The sequence below is a fragment of the Typopeltis vanoorti genome, chromosome 4 (genome assembly GCF_054136105.1).
Source record: "Typopeltis vanoorti isolate ZY-2024b chromosome 4, IOZ_Tvanoo_1.0, whole genome shotgun sequence".
Classification (NCBI taxonomy): Eukaryota; Metazoa; Arthropoda; class Arachnida; order Uropygi; family Thelyphonidae; genus Typopeltis; species Typopeltis vanoorti.
In genome coordinates this window covers 94,461,407-94,479,751 of record NC_143552.1, presented here as the reverse complement: position 1 = coordinate 94,479,751, position 18,345 = coordinate 94,461,407, and the positions used below count along the sequence as shown (strand labels likewise).

The 18,345-nt window shown below is 35.3% G+C and overlaps 1 protein-coding gene across 1 annotated transcript in view; it reads right to left on the bottom strand.

Moving 5' to 3' along the window:
• LOC150107504 (protein FAM91A1) overlaps positions 1-18,345 on the bottom strand; it is a 228,540-nt gene that overhangs the window by 141,716 nt on the left and 68,479 nt on the right. The window contains exons 6-7 of the mRNA XM_090391353.1: positions 4,678-4,800; positions 275-365 (exon numbers count right to left, since the gene is read on the bottom strand). Coding sequence (XP_090247479.1) covers positions 275-365; positions 4,678-4,800 — 214 coding nt within the window. The remainder of the gene's footprint in view (positions 1-274; positions 366-4,677; positions 4,801-18,345) is intronic.

The following is an 18,345-nucleotide window of genomic DNA, read 5'->3' as shown; positions in this document are numbered from 1 at the left end:
ATATTCATACTGATAACTTATCTTCTCCCTGTCTTCCCTTTTAGCACATCTTTTTTTTTAATAAGTTGTTTATTTTTAAATACATATTTACAAACACATAACATTGATATGTTCAATGGTGCTAAATTAGATAATCATTATACATCAAAACTAGATAAAATAATATCAAAATTGAATTTTTACTGCTTTTAGAATGAACTTTTTTAGAATAATTTCTTATGTCATTTAATATACTTTGTTAAAAAATAAAATAAAATTACTAGCTAAAACTTACTTTTTACATCATTTGCATTTACATCACCTGCTTTCTGGGAACCGTCATCAATAATCTTATCAATCAGCTGTTTCTCATTTTCTGATACCATCTGAAATTATAATGGATTCTGTAATTAGTATAAAATAACTGGATCAAACAAGAAAACCAATAGTCAGCTGCTAATGTTCACATATTCTATAATTATTACATAGCAAAAATGCTTTATCTTGTCAATTTATACAGTCATCTCAATGTAGTTCAAAAACTCATTCAGGGAAGTTCATGCTAATCACTATTCATACAACATCTACCATACCTGAACTCCTTCAAAGAAAAAACACTTGTATAACATTTGTCCATTTATCTATGGACAAATTTTATCATTCATTGAACTATTAATTAGAACTAGAAAAGATTTTAGTATCATTCATCATCATCAATTTCCTGATGTGTACCTTAAAGGAGGTGTTCAAGCTAATACGACAGTGCACTACATGATTAAGTTTACATTATTAATAATCTCCTATCAACAATGTTCCCCTAAATTAGTCTATTAATTGTCAGCACTCCAATACTGTCGTATGTAACATTTCGTTCATCTAACACACCTGACTGAATCAATCCACCTAGACCTTGGTCTTCCTCTGGATCTTTTTCCTGCCATCTTGACATCAAATACCTGTTTTGCTAAACCTTTCCTCTCCCATTCTATTTAAGTGGCCATATCACCTTAGATTAGCCCTGCTCACACATTCTTGAATGCAAACAATGTCAAGTTCCTTCCTAATATTTTCATTTTTAATATGATACAGCCACTGATACCATCTGTTCAGCCCCTAAACAGATGGTATCAGTGGCTGTACTATCATATCCTGTACACCCCTTGAGGGTACATGTCAGGAATTTGATGATGATGGTGTCTCCATTCTTTTACATAAGTTGCTTTAATATTTTGTCATACTGAATTATTCTATAGTTCCCTTTTTACCATACTCTTTCCTCCATTTCTAATTTTTTTTTTTTTCAAGTAGCCTCCAGAACATTTTGCCACCTTCAACATATTATTTTCTATGTTCTTCTAGTCTTCCCATGACTTTTGTTTAGCTAGTTTTACACAGTACTTCACTTTCTTACATTTTCTCTATATTCTCTAAGAGCACAAGCTGACTTATTTGCTAGAAACTTTTGGCTCTGTAGCTGAATCAATCAATATTTTCTTCAGTGTCTACCATTTAATCTTCAATGTTTGGTTCTTGTTTTAAACTCTCATTTTTTCTTCAATAATATTTTTGTATTTGATATATTTCATCTCTAAAATCTGCTCAACTGATTCTTTTTAAAACCTTCATAGACACTTTTCTTTTGAATGTGATATTAAATTTTCTCCTGCTCAAACTAAATGGTGATCACTTCCTATGTCAAATTCTCTGTATACTTTGGCATCCAGAACCACATGAAGATGTCACTATCAACAATAACAGTACCAATGAAGCTTTTCTTTGCTTGTGACTTCTCTCCATGTGAATTTGTACACTTATTTATGTTGGAAACTGGTATTAATAATAACTAGTCCACATCCTGAACAGAAATCCTGTGGGTACTTACAATTATTATTAGTTTTGCACTTTATCCAAACTGTCCCAAAAGAGTCCCTTATGTCTGATAATATTTCCTCCCCCACTGCTTAGATCTTCAACAGGGACCAACTTTTCCTTTTTGTGTTAGTTTCCTTTTCTAATGGCTTGAAAAATTCCTTCACTTCTTCTGTGGGACAATATGTACAAATTAGTCTCCAATTTCCCATTCTGATATTTTCCCATTTTCCCACATTACTCCGCTTGATACTGCCTGCCATAAAAGAAGATTATTCTTGTATTCAGTGTTGAATACTATAGCTACTCTGTTTTTTTATCATCATTATTGTATGAATGTAACAGCTTATATTTGTTTCTTAGAAGAATCTTACGTGTTTTTATTTCTTTGTTTTGGTAGCATCTATTATGTCAGTCTGGTACTTATCCAATTCTTCTGCTAGTTCCATTTCTTTTCCATTGATGCTCTTATGTTGATGGCACAAATCTTGAGCTCTGCTGCTGCTGTTGCTTTCGGTTTTTATTTCAGTAGCTGACTTTTCACCATTCTCAGGTTCGCTAACGAAAACAGCAGGAGCTTTGTTTTTAACTGGACAATGCTCCAATGGGCATAAAATTCCATCATTTTGTATCATCATTTAGTTTTGGTTTAAGCTTTAAGCCAATAAAATATAATTTGTTGGCTAAATCACAAATTACCAGTCCATCCTCATCAATTCAGTATCCAGGTTCCCAGTTATCTAGTTTTAACCCTTAAGGTTGGCAAGTAATAGACTGATTTGGAGGAAAATTGTAGATAGGAAGTTAGTAATGATGTAAATTTTTCATGAGTACTATCATATCCTGTACACCCCTTGAGGGTACATGTCAGGAATTTGATGATGATGGTGTCTCCATTCTTTTACATAAGTTGCTTTAATATTTTGTCATACTGAATTATTCATTTAAGTGTGAAAACTTAAGTTTTAAGTGTGCATCAGAGTTAAACACCAAACACATATGACGGAGGGGTGGGGGAGATAAGAATCGTTATGATCAAAATCAAAAAAATTTTTAAATTACCGTATTTGCGGTGTATAAGACGCACCCCATTTTTTGTACACATTTTTTAGGAAAAAAACTTTATCACTGAATATTATAATGCATTTACAGTGTTTCAAATATAAAGCAATAAGTAGGTCTACTTTCAACAAATACCTAATATAACTAGGAAAGAGTACCCACCTTTTAATCTTTTTCGTCAAAACCCAGAAATTCATCTCCAGAGCTAAATAAGAGACACTTGAAACCTCTTCACAATCAGAATCAGAGTCCTCATACAACAAATTGTCTTCTGTACCATCCAGTGCATTACTAATGCCACACTTCTTAAATGATTTAACCACTGTCTCAGTTTTCATAGCATCCCATGAAGCTTTGACCTACTCACAAACTTGCAAAATGCTAGGCCTCTTCCTTCTTCCTGATGGCATAACCTCAAAATCTGAAGACTGCATCCAGCAGTTTTCTGGATGCAGTGTTCCACTTCTCCTTCATAAATCCCTTAAATGGTTTATTAATACAGACATCTAAAGGTTGAAGCTGACTAAGACTTCCTGGAATTACAGCTAACTGAGTTTTCAATTCCTTGAGTTTATTTTTAACATCTTATGTTCTGTGAGAACGAAACTGATCCCATACTAGCAGGCTTCTTCAACTGTCTGCCAGAGTGCCTAGACCAAATGTTATCTATCCATATCTGGAATACTAGAATGTATTCCAGTAACTGGAATACATAAGAAAGAAATCACATAACTCAGAACAGAGAAAATTTCAAGTAATGAAAGTAATAAAAAACAGTATCGGCGTATAAGACACACCCTGTTTTTCAGACCTATTTTCAAAGAAAAAAAGTGCATCTTATACACCGACAAATACAATAATCAAAATTAATTTTCTTTTTGGCAGCCAAAAAGAATTGATATTTACTTTTTTCTATTATAATATTAATTAATAAGATTTAACAAATATAGTGAAAACTTGTTGGGACGCATGACTGCTTTGGCAACTTATTCTGCTCATTAAGCAGATTATTTTTGCTTTTCTGATAGTTTCATTTAATAAAGATACACATTAAGCCTTGCTGCATTTTCTGGAGACCTTCTTGAAACATTCTGATCACACAATTTATAGATGGTATCATATGAATGTTGAACCATAATATAACATATACTTGAGTTAATGCTACTGATGTACTAAAGAAACTTTTTGGGGGTCCTATGGAGACTTTTTTTTTTTTTTTAGGTATTATTTCTGGGAAAATTCCCATGTTATTCCTCTAAGTAAATATTATTTTTATGGCTATTTAGCCTATTTTTGTTTAGGAGTGCACTCCTAAACAAAAATAGGCTAAATAGCCATAAAAATAATATATATATTTTAATTTATTTAGTCTGATTTACCATATTCACCTTTCTTAGGAAACCTAAATTAACCATCAGGTATGTTGTATATAAGGTGTAATGAAACAAATATTAAAAATCATGATTTGTTTCTTGAATCCTTCAACTTCAATGCATCTATACTTGAATTAAACATGAAACATTTTAAATCATATTCTAAAACATTAGAAATCATAATTTATATATCTTACATCTTCTAAATTAAATGCATCTATATTTCAGTTAAATATTAAAATTATGAAATAGTATTCTATGTATAAATTTTAAAATTCTGAACAAATAATTTTAAAAGTTACAAACTTGCTTAGCATTAAACTTAATTTCTTAAAATAACCACAAATCTGTGGGAGTGGGTGGGATAGAATAAAATAAAATAAAAATATACTACCTTAATATCATCTTCAGTAACGTATCCCACTTGAATCATCCACCAAGGATCGATTGCCACATTACTTACTGGTTTTAATGGCAACAACTCTCTTATAGGTTTCCTTCTCACTCCAAAAAATTTCTGGAATATATTTTAAAGCATTAAATCACAATATGCCACTTTTAAGTGACTTTGCTAAATTTTTTTAAATACTGAATTAAAATTAAATTTGAACACAGCCAACGAAATTTTTAAAGTAAAATGTTTAAATTTAATTAAAAATTTTAAAACTAATGTGACAAACTTCAAAAAAAAAAAAATAAAGTTCACACATTCTTTATCAATACTGAATACTTCAAGTATTCAGTATTGATAAGGAATTTGTCTATACTAGCAATTATTCAATTAATTTCTGAACAAACTGAGAAGACTTCAGTTTGTACAGAAAATTCTTCCATAATAATTAAGAAATACATCTATAAATTAAAGATACCAAGAAATTATATACTTGATTTAATCCTTTATCCAAGTGTAGGCAAACAAATTTGCGCCTAAACTATTTTCAGGACTGGAGGAACTTGTATATAGAAGCTTATAACTTCACATCACTTGCCTTAGTATCCCATAATGCAAAGCACATATCCTTACGGGTACGTATAATGCTATGCATTATGGGAAAGGTTACTACCCAGACCTGTTTCGAACTTTATTGAGGTCTCGTCAGTGGGAGCAAGACCCAGAGGTGATACCAAGGTTGACGTAATGCAGAAGTCATATTTTCATATATGAGTTGCTAATAGGTGTCGCATCTTATTATTAAAATACTCTGGATTAGAGATAGTTATTAGAAGTTTTTCTTTATCATTTTTTTTCTCTTAAATTTATAGTATAACCAAGTGTGATTCACCTTGATTCACCACTGGGTCTGGCTCCCCCTGACGAGACCTCAATAAATTTAGGTTGAAACTGGTCTGGGTAGTGACCTTTCCCATAATGCATAGCATTATACATACCCATAAGGATATGTGCTTTGCATTATGGAATACTAAGAAATATTTGATGTCCCACACAATGAAAATCCTAGAAAGGGTTCTTGATGGAAGATTGAGGAAGGAGGTGGAGATTGCAAAGGAACAGTTTGGCTTCATGCCTGGTAGATCAACAACAGATGCTATCTTTGGGTTACGGCAGATGATGGAAAAGTTTCGAGAGAAACAACAGGAGCTACATCTGGCATTTATTGATCTGGAGAAAGCATACGATATAGTGCCAAGGCAAGAAGTCTGGAGGTGTCTGAGAGAGAAGAAGGTTCGGGAGAAATATGTCAGGTTGGTGCGGGAGATGTACAGAAATGTGAAGACAAGTGTTCGGACCTGTCTGGGACAGACAGAAAGTTTTCAAGTAACAGTTGGCTTGCATCAAGGGTCAGCATTAAGTCCGTTTCTGTTTAACATTGTGATGGAGGTGGTGACGGAGGGGGTGAGAGAAGATGCGCCTTGGACAATGTTGTATGTAGATGACATCTTGCTGTGTGCAGATTCAAGAGAAGAAGCAGGAACTAAACTGGAAAGATGGAGAAAAGTACTGGAAGAGAGAAGTATGAGACTGAGCAGAAGAAAGACAGAGTATATGTGTTGCACAGTGGCGGCCAGGAGACAGATCTGGAGCTGGAAGGAAATGTCATCAGGAAGGTGAGAGACTTTAGATACTTAGGTTCAACAGTGGAAGAAGATGGAGGAGCTGAGAAGGAAGTGGGATGCAGGATACAAGTGGGTTGGAGGAACTGGAGGGAGATGGCTGGAGTGTTATGCGATAAGAGGGTGCGATCAATCTGAAAGGCAAAATCTATAGGACAGTAGTGAGGTCAGCTATGACATATGCTATAGAAACTGTGGTCCTGAGAAAAAATAACATCAGCAGGATGGAAGTAGCAGAGATGAGAATATTTAGGTGGATGTGCGGTGTGACCAGAAAGGATCATCTGAGAAATGACTATATGAGGGGAACAGTGAAAGTTACGAACTTAGGAGCGAAGATACAGGAGGCAAGGTTGAGATGGTTTGGTCATGTGATGAGAAGGGAGGATGAATATGCGGGAAGAAGGGTCATGCAGATGGATGTACAAGGAAAGAGGAAGCGTGGGCGGCCAAAGAAGAGATGGACGGAGCTGGTAGAAGAGGACTTGAGGATGAAGAACTTGGATGTGGTGACAGCCCAAGACAGGAGGATGTGGAGGAGACTCATCATCAACAGTGACCCACTTAAGTGGGAGAAGCTGCAGAAGAAGAAGAATTATGAAATACTAAAGCAAGTGATGTGAAGTTATAAGCTTCTATATACGAGTTTCCCCAGTCCTGAAAATAGTTAGGCACAAACGTGTTTGCCTATGCTTGGTTAAAGGATTAAACCAAGTATATAATTTCTTGGTATCTTTAATTTATAGTATAACCAAATGGAAAAACTTCCAAGAAATACATGTAATCCATGTGTTGCGGCTTAAGTGCTGTGAAGAATTCATGTTGGAAGTTTAATGGAATATTATCAGCAGTGAGAAAGGATTCAAAACTAATGGCCTTGCAGACCATGTTTTGGATACGATCCACAGGTTCTCCTGGAAAAAAAATCCACCATGCTCCACCATAGTAAATTCAAAAAAGAAATACTATTCTTTGAATCTGCATCTGCACTCAGAAATCAACCTAATTTAAACAAATACGGTTGCATTAAACTTTCCAAAATTTTGCAAACATTAATTATCAGGGATCCCCTCTTTACATCCTAGGCCACCTGCAAAATGCCCATAGAGGGCGCACCACCTAGATATAACTTTAGTCTCACTATTGTATTTATGTTAGTTTTTAATCCTTTCTCAGTGCTGATAATATCCCATTAAACCTCCAACATGAATTCTTCACAGCACTTAAGCCTCAACACATGGATTCTGATCACTCATGGTGAAGAAACAGCACGCAAAGCAAAACAATACGGTAAGTCAAAATGACGCTTATCGAGGCAATTAAATCGGCTGACCTTTTTAAAAAGATGTTGGGACTCAAGTGTTATTCCTAACTGTTAGATTTAAAACCAAATTTAAATCAAATAAAGCCCTCTGGATATACAAACGTACTAGTCTGGAACTATTACGAGAGCAGATTACCGCAACTCATGCCAGTCTCGCTACGACAAACACCACCATTGGCTAGTTACAATCAGAGCTCTCTGCTATACTCAATACTGAACTTTGGTCCATCCCCTTTGGCATCTCAGAAGCTTCCTCTCAGAAAGAATTCCAAAAAATAAAAAATAAGCACTTCAAAAAGTTTAATAACCTTTATAAATCTAAACCGCTACCTCAAGTTCAACCACTCCATACAGCAGTCAACCTATCGTCTAAAAGACTCAGCAAAGATGCCGTTAGTGCCTTAAGCCTCGAACACAAATTTGCCATCACACCTAAAGAAGTTCTGGTATTGGATATTATGTACAACATTGAACATGGAATCTGTCACTTAGCTCCAGAAACACCAATAACATCAGACTTGACATAGCTAACATCGTCTCCCAGTCATCACCTCCAAAAATTAATTTATCTTCCAGACAACTCTCTGCCCTCAGAAAATTACGGAAAGAAAAAAGTATTGTCATCACTAGAGCTGATAAGGGTAATGCCAGAGTCGTTCTTAACGCCTCAGAATATAATCGGAAAATGAATATTATTCTCCATGATCGCGCTACCTACATACCACTTGAACATGATCCCACAAAAACTCGATTTAAAAAATTCAAAAACCTACTTAAAAAAGGTGTCATCCTGGCCTCCTGATATTACAAAAAAAACTCAAACCATTCGGTTCTTGTCTCCCCGTATATACAGTTTACCTAAAATCCACAAACTTAATTCTCCTCTAAGACCTATAGTAGATGCCACCAATGCACCTTGCTACAAATAGTCAAAGCAGCTAGCTAACTCTTTGACCCCCCCCCCCTCACTGGTCTTACCACATCTCATGTAAAAAACTCTACCCCCTTTAAAAACTGAATTGAAAATCTTACTTTAAATAATATAGACATATTGGTCAGCTTTGACATCATCATCTCATTATTTACCAATATTCCCCTAATTGGCACCTTAACACTCTTAAAAATCGTTTTTCCTTTTGATATCTTAGAGCTCTTTTCCTTTGCCATCAACCCTGGTTATTTTTCTTGGAAGAACAAAATCTACAAGCAGATAGAGGTAACTGCCATGGGTTCCCTCCCTTTCACCCCCCCTCTTGCCAATTTTTACATGGAAAATTTTGAAAAATGAGCCATAGACTCTTCCCCTCTTAAACCTATCTGGCTAAGATATATAGATGATGTGTTCTCGATTTAGCCTCATGGCCCAGACACATTAGATCCTTAGTCACCTCAATAGTCTACAACCAAGAATCCAGTTTACGATGGAAAAGGAAAATAACAATAGTTTACCCTTCCTAGACATCTTAGTAACATGTCTTCCTAATGGTAACCATCCTTTCTTTCGCTGTATATAGAAAATCTATCATACAGGCAGATACATTCACAAATTCTCCCACCACCACCACCCCTCTCAGCAATATGGCATTATTAAAACTCTAACCAATAGAGCCCACAATCTTTGTTCCAGTGAAACTCCCCTTTCAACCAAACTCAAACACATACACAACACCTTCCTTTCCAATGGCTACAGAATTAAAAAAATAAAGTCCTTCCCCATTTCTTTAGGATTTCAGAAATGCCATCACCATACCTTACATCCGTGGTACATCAGAAAAAATAGCCAGATCATTAAAAAAGTACAATCCCATACAGCTTTTAAACCCCACCGTAAACTTGCTACCCTTATCCGTTCAACCAAAGACCAGCTCCCTCCTCCTCTCTCTGCCTGGAGTACATAGAGTACCTTGTGCCTGTAAACTGGCTTACTTCGGAAGACAGGCAGATCAGCTACCATCCGGTTAGAAGAACAAGTCATACATCAGCAATCACGATTATGGTCAATCTGGCCTTGCAGACCATATTTTGAATACAACCCACAGGATCTCCTGGAAAAAAACCACCATGCTCCATCATAGTAAATTCAAAAAAGAAAGACTATTCTTTGAATCTGCATCTGCACTCAGGAATCAACCTAATTTAAATAAATACGGTTGCATTAAACTTCCCAAAATTTGGGAAACATTAATTATCAGAGATCCCTCTTTACATCCTAGGCCACCTGCAAATGCCCATAGAAGGTGCACTACCTAGATAGGAATTTAGTCTCACTATTGTATTGTATTTGTGTGTGTGTTGTTACAAAAAGCTTTTTGTAATCCCTGAAGATATCTCTGTGAAGGAGACAAAATATCGGAAGTATCAAAATTAGTTTTTAATCCTTTCTCAGTGCTGATATTTTATTAAACCTCCAATATGAAATACATCTAATCTTTCCCATATTAGGTTCAATGGTTTACCAAGACAAATATCTGTTAACTGCATTTCACTAGCTACTTTTTTTCTGTTATAGAGTATGAAGTCTGTTGCAAGTCCTCATAATGGACTTGTATTCCAGACAGGAATCAACTCCAGATATTTCAAACCAATTACTCCCCCCACACACATTTTTGATCTCAAATAAAAGTGCATAGACATTTTTCTGTTCACTTACAATGCAATGATAATCCCATAATGCTAACCTTGATGACTGAATTCATCAGCCTGGTTGGAAAGCATCTCTGTTGTAGGCTGGGAGTTTAAATCTCATTGCAGCATGGATGCTTTCAAGTGCCTTGATGTAGCAGATGATTTCTGTGCCCAGTGTGAGATCTCCACCCTGCTTACTGGAGGTCCAAAGTAACTTGGAAAAGGGAGCTATTTTGGGCCCCCCCTACTATGTTTAATGTCTCGATTGAGATTTGGATTATGCAGCCTTCAAGCTCACTCCCAGTATAATGAGCTGCTCTGCTATACGTGGACCCTGTTCATTAAAAAATAACAAAAAAAGCAACTGCAATGTTTATATTCTGTCCATTATTTTCATGAAAATAAGCAATTTCAATGTGAAGAACCATTAACCCATTTAATTAGTTAACCATGCTTCTGAAACCTTATCTTTCAAGGATATAAGGTGTTTAGCCTAGGTCAACAATCTGATACATGATTCAAAACATGTGGCAGATAGAAAAGGACATATCTAAAACTGGATAATTTTGCCTTATTTTAAAATGTCTAGAAAAAACCCATCAGGAACTGGATATGAATCAGGACTGTTTTCAAAGGTGTAAGTGATACAAAGCAAGATCACTTTGTAATAGAGGGACATGAATTTATTTAATATATACAATATTCAAGTTTATATTATGGTTTCTTCAGCATTATAACTACAGTAAGGGTTCAGAAGAAAAAAGCAAGTTTCAATCCATTCATTAATTAATTAAATAAAAAAAAAAAAAAAATGAAAGCCATTTGAAATAATAAAGCAGTCCTTAATTCAAAACAGTTGCAAAAGATCTTTAATTAGTGAATTCCTTTATGTTAAAGTATAGTAAAAAATGAAAAAATAAAGTGAAGTTCAACTGGGAACATTTTTTTAAAATGAATCTTACACCTAAAATTTTGGTTTGAGGATACATAGTGGTTGGTCAGCGAATTTAGTGCTCCTGTAATGTTGGTGATTTTTGTCTGTTTTGTGTTTTTCCTTAGAAAATTAGAGTTTTGTAATATACTAGTGTATATTTTAGTGCTTTATAGTGTATTTAGTACTTTATCATATATTTTTATTAAGATATTTCATTATTTAGTATAAGTTTAAAATAATGCCAAAAAAGGGCAAGAAAGGTAATGCTAAAAAAAGGAATTGCAGGCGAGAACAAGAAGATTAGCTCTGCCAACGAGGTCATTGTATACATGGAGGAGGTTAACGAAAATGAATTAACTGCCAAAATAGCAAAGTTGAAGCAGAGTATCAGAGAGACGACGTGGGAATTGCAAAAAGTTATTTTGCAATTCCCACTTTGTTGAATTGCAAAATAACTTTTTAAACTTGTATTAGAGCTGTTGCACATATTGAATAAGAATTCAGCAATAGGGACTGATGGAATATCAGAACGTGTGCTAAAAGAGTGTTCAGCTGAACTGGCCATTCCTTTGACCAAGATGTTTAATGAGACTCAGAACAGGGAAGATTCTGCAGGAATGGAAGGAATGTATGGTAATTCCATTGCACAAGGGTGGTGCAAAGACCAATGTATCCAACTATCGACCAATTAGTATCTCAGCATTGGTGGTGAAGATTTTGGAAAAATTGGTTAGGGCTTGCATTCAGAAATGGGTTGACAGTAAATCTCCACTTTGCAATTAAAAAAAAAAAGGGTTTACTAAAAGAAGGTCATGTTTTAGCAACTTCTTCACATTCTATAGCAATGTTACCATTAAACTAGACAAGGGGAATGGATACACCATGATACTTTTGGATTTCGCTAAGGCCTTTTGACAGAATACAGCATGGAAGACTGTTGCATAAATTGGAGAAAATGGGTTTGGGATATACAATATTAGCATGGATAAGAGGTGGGCTAAAGGCTGGTCCCATTATCAAGGTACCTTAATTGAGTCTGCACCAGCAGAACACAAGAGGTAGGCATCTCTGTTACACTGTTCTGTAGATGGTGCTCCTTTAAAAGAGGCATATCTGGTGCCTCCCCAGCATGATTGGGTAAGGGATGGCACCTGACTCTTCCCTGGGTTCAAGTATATTGACCTTATCAGGACGAAGATCAATGCCCTTCCCACTCGAGCCTGCACAGCACGATGGGGTAGTGACAACTCAAACTTAGGGTTGGCTGCTACTACAATGAGACATTATCTCATATAGTCCAGTGTTGCTTCCACACCCATGGGGTCCGCGTGTGGAGGCATGATGCCGTGGTCTCCATTCTGAACAACCAAATTAAGAACAAAGGTTAAGAGACTGGGGGTGGAACCACATTATAGGACCTCTGCAGGTTTGCATAAGCTAGACTTAGTGATTAAAAGACGTTTGGGTAGTTGATGCCCAGGTAGTGAGAACAGGGCACCCACTAGCCTATAGCCATAATAATAAAATAAACTATTATAAAAATAACCAAGATCTAATTAGTAAGATATGGGAGGAGTATGGGGCAACTTCGAGGTTTACCAGCGCCACCATCTCTTTACATGGCGTATGGAGCGCAGATAGTTATAAAGACTTAAAAGAGCTTGGGCTTACACAGAAGGATATGAACGTTCTTTCCTTGAGGGGCCTACAGGGCACACTGATGGTATGGCGTTGCCACCAGAGGATGACTACAATGATAACTAGAACAGGCATAGGGTAAAACACTTGTAAAGGCTTAGGCCTATATCAAGTCTGGACATGATGTAAGGGTAGTACTGCCCATAACCAGTACAAAGATTAATAAGATTAATAAAAATAAAAAATAAAAATAAATAACAAGTGGTGTACCACAAGGATCAGTGCTTGGTGCACTGTTATTCAATCTGTACATTAATGATATTGAGAAAGATTTTGACAAGTGACATACAAATATTTGCTGATGAAGCAAAGATAGGTAGGGTAATCAGGAATGCTGCTGATATGCAGTCTTTGCAGAATGATCTGAATAGACTGGAATTGTGAGCATGAGAAAATGGATGTCAGTTCAATGTCAGTAAATGTAAAGTCATTCACTTCGGCATGATTAGATATCCACGTTGTATTATATTAGTGGGATTAGGCTAGAAGAAATTGATGAGGCTAGGGATCTTGGAGTGTTAATACATAGGAAGTTGAACTTCAGGGGCCATGTGACAAAGATCGCAAAAGATAATTGCAATGCTGAAACGAATGTCTGCATGTAAAGATAAGGATGTTATTTTGCCTCTTTACAAGGAGTTGATAAGACCTCGCTTGGAATATTGTGCACAGGTCTGGTCTCCTGGTTTCCACTGTGATTCTGATATATTGAAGAGAGTACAAAGGAGAGTGTTAAAAATGATATCAGGATTGTGGAATACTGATTATGAAGACAGATTGAGAATTTGTACACTGCAGACAACACTAGGAAACAGGAGAAAGAGGGGGTGATATGATTGAGACTTACAAACTTCTGAAAGGGTCATACAGAAGTTCAATTGATGGAATTTTTCAATTTATGGAGGGTAGGGGAAAGGACGAGAAGGCATCTTTGGAAACTGAGAATGAAGGCTGTCAAGAAGGGTGTGAGGGCTAGATTTTTCTCTCAGAGGGTGGTGCGTGGTTGGAATGGATTGCCTTTGGATGTTGTGAGTGCAAGCAGTATGAATGAATTCAAGAATAAGTATGATAGCTGGTGTGTGTGTAGTATGTGGCTTCCCTCGATGAGTCTGACTCCCTGGAGGTCTCTCTTAATAATTATAATAATAAAACCCATAGAATGCTAGCTAAGAATAGATAAGTACCATATAAGATGGCAGTGAGAGATATGCGCCATCAATTAAAGAATAAAATCATTAAAGTGAAGAAACACGTCTAAAAGAATTCAGCATGATAGGTAATTATTAAAAAATGATAGAAAATCTGTAATTTCTAATAATGCACTAATGCAGCTTATTATGTTCACTAAGGAGTGAAGATTGAAAGCATATTAAGAAAAATATGATAAAGAATCAGACTAATTGTAGGATAGATGTCCCCCTTTATAATCTCTAATTCCTTTTACAGTATTCTTTCCTCCATTTCTGAGCTTTTTCAATAGTCTCCAGAATATTTTACCACCTTCCTGATATTTATTTTCAATGTTCTTACCAAAGTCTTGCCATGACTTTTGTTTAGATAATTTTACACAATGCTTTGCTTTCTTACATTTTTCTCTGTATTCCCTAAGAGCACAAGATCACTTACTTGCGAGAAACTTTCAATATGTTTTCTTCCTTTCCTTCACTGCCTCTTTAACTTTCCGAGTCCACCATGGAGTTCTGATTTTTCTATCCTTGTAGATTACCTCACCACACGTCTTTCTGGCTGAATTAATCAAAGTTTTCTTTAGGGTTTAAGAAGACTACAACTTTTTGGAATGTCTTGATTAAACCAAATATGTAGGCTCTTTACAGAGTTGGTATAACTCATGGTTGTATGTGATCCTCAAGAGATACCATTATCATTCTAAATATTTTTCTAAGGATTTTCCTTTCAAAAGCTGAAACCATATCCTCCACCCTCACTACAAATATCTAGGCAATAACTGGACAAATTATCAATTTTATATTCATATCTTAGTTTTCCAATGAATATCTTTTGACCTGAAAACAGAGAGAGAATAAAAAACCTAATTATTCTTTGATTCTGTACTTCTAAAATCAGTTGCTTGACTTGTAATCATTCCACCTAAATATTTAAATTGTTCTACTTCTCTATATTTAAAGCCTCAATTTTCAAGCACACATCAGTTAAATAATTCTGCTTGGTATTAAACAATTAATTTGGTTTTTTGGTGATTAATTTTTAGTTTTATTTCATGTGCTAATTTATCTAAATCTAAATATGTTTCTTCTGCTTTGTTTCTCAACATGATGTTAAGATCATTTTGATATGATAGAATGTGTACTGCCGATTTATTCATTAGAGTGGCTTTACTATCTACTGGCAACAATCAGATAATGTATTCCAAAGCTAAATTAAAATGAATTTAAAATGCAATAACTCATTTTAACTCTTGAGTTATTAGAAAGGGAGATATTAAATATTTTGCATAATCTTGTCTGAATTTTCACTGTTAATCTTGTCTTACTAGATTAGCTAGTATTCCAAAGTGCCATCATAATCTCATATAATTTTTCTCTATTAATACTATCATATGCTTGTTGCAAATCAAAAAAAAATCTGGTGAATATTTATATCAGATTCCCACATTTCTCTAATAATTGTTTAGCAGCATATATTTTTGTTCAACTGTACATTTGCTTTTCTGAAATCTGCTTGAAAACATCAATCATCCATCCCATAAACAGTTTTAATTTGTTCTTCAAAACAGAAGTAATTTGTTGTACATAACACAGAAATATCTCTATAATTATTACCAAATGTTTTGTCATTCTTGTTTGTATATTGGACAGATTAGACACAAATGCTTTCTCCTAGCATTTGTTCTTTCTTCTATATATTTAAAATAAATTGGTATATTTTGGCTTCTAGTCTCCTTCCTCCTGCTTTCAACAACCCCATAGGAATTTTTATCTATTCCTGGGATTTGTTACTCCTAAATGAATGTACTATATCACTAAGCTATTGTCTAAATAGTAACTGTTATAGATTGTTCTATAGTGGTAGCTGGTATATAATTTTGAGATACAGACAAGATATAATGCTCATGTAGAGCATTATACCTGTAGAGCCTGTGTAGATCAGTGGAAGTGGTGTTTGCACTCCTCAGCACTAAACTGCCTGAAGTAAGTTCAAGTCTAGTCACTAACTAGAGAAGCTTTTTCTAAGCCTTTTATCGACCAGTTCCTGAGTTAGTCAATCTTTGGCATGAGAAAGCAGATTTTTCTCCCAGATGCTCGTTTTTGAGTCCCATAAACTCAAGAAGATCAACTGTAGAATCCACACTATTTCAGACATTAAAACTATTGTGTTAAGGTTAAGGACCACGAGATGGTGGCACTTGTTGCCTTGGGCCAACTATCTCTGATCGGCTACAAGTGGAGATTGAACTGCCCACTCATTCTCCAAAAGTTAGATGGGGATAAAATGGCCTCACCTATTCCCTATATGGGGATAAAAGGTGTTAGCTGATTTGATATAATGTTCCTGTTCAGTAATTCGTGAAAATATTTTCTCCATGTTGTATCTTATGATAGAGAAGCCTTTGTTATTCAATTCTGCTTTTTAATGGTATTACATCACACCAGAAACAATAATAAAAAAAAGAGCTATTTATTAATTGATATATTTTACTGGATTTCAATCTAGCATCTTCAAAGCACAACTACTTGTTACAATATACAAGCAACAATGACCATAAGGAAACAATTTGATTGGAATGGACAATGTCCTAATTTGATGCTATCTAATGTTGTATAAATAGAAGTTTCTCTACAGTTGTTGGGGTGGAGTTCATCATAAGATGACTGTCTCCAGAATAAATGACAAATTAATGCAGCTATACTTGAGGTTAGGGGCATGTTTCACAGCTGTTATCAACTCTAAAAAAAAAAATTTCTCTATCTTGTAATGACTTCTATATTGCAAACTAGTTTTCTTCTCTCTAATCTTGCATAAAGAGGATGACTAAGGCATGGTCTGCAATCCTTAACTTGTCATAATGATGGTAGCAAATGTAGTTCATATGCTCTCACTTATTCATTTTAACAAACACACGCTGAAGATGCTGGTTATGCAGCATCTTCAGTACTTTCCAGCAAAATGTTATTTTCTGGGCATCTCCAGAAAGTCAAAGACTTATCAAGGAGGCCCATACTAACCATTATTTATACAATATCCATCGCATTTCTCCTTAAACTCATTGTCCAATGCAGAATTCATAACAATCCATATCAATCCATTCACCACCATCCAAGCAAAAAAATCTAGTCTTCACATCGTAGCTAACCACGCTATTAAATAATTTCCAGTGGTGACTAGTGTTTTCTCAATTCCTACCATGTACTGAGAAAAGTCTGTGCCAATCCCATAAATCTTTTAATAACTTCTATATTTAAATCACATTTGCTCTTTTCTGCCTAACAACTAGCTTTTCTAACCCACAACCATTAATCTGTCTTCACAGGAAATGTCATAATCTTATTCACTCATCACTTGATCCTCTCTACCAGCTCCACTTCCCCAGTGAAACCAAGTGACCAGATCTGTGTGAAGCAATCCAAGTAATCTGATGAGCTATTCTGGCTGCCTTTGCAATATGCCCTCTAAACTTCAACTCACAGACCAGAATCATGACCATGTCCTTGGCCTTATCAATTTTCTGTAGTCCTATTTCATCAATGTAGTATGTCGCTTGTGATCTCTTCTTCCTAAATGCTGCTTGACCTTACACTTTGTCCCATTAAACTGGGAGCCAGTTTAATGGGACAGTATAAACAGCATAATGCTGTTTATACTGCCAGCCTATTTAAGTCATCATTCAGGATCTCAATATTATCTTTATTAACTACCACTTCTCCCAGTTTTGCAACATCGACAAAAGAAGTGGATATTTCCTTTCGAATCACCACTTATATTGTTGATGTACAAATCAAACAGCAGTGCAAATCCAGTTTATATAATAGAGTTCTATGTAGTATCTAGCAGAGTAATCTAGCAATATTAATGTGTAATCATTTCATTTATCCAACTCAGCTCTCACTTTATTATAAAACAGGAACAAATTCCTAAGGCAAGATCTACCCTTCACAAAGCCATGCTTCCCCTTATAGAGTATCATATTCTTGTCTACCCATTCCTGAATTCTGCCTTTTACCAACTTCTTTAATATGCTAACCACCATTACTGAAATAATGATTGGTTGGTAATTTTGTATCTCTGTTTTGGAGCCTTCAGCATGCAACAGAACTATTTTGTCCTCATTCCATTCCCTTGGCATCACAATCATCTAGCACTGCAATATCTCCATCTGGATGGCACACAATTTCGTCTGCTTCTGTTACCTCTGTACTATCAGTGCTTGT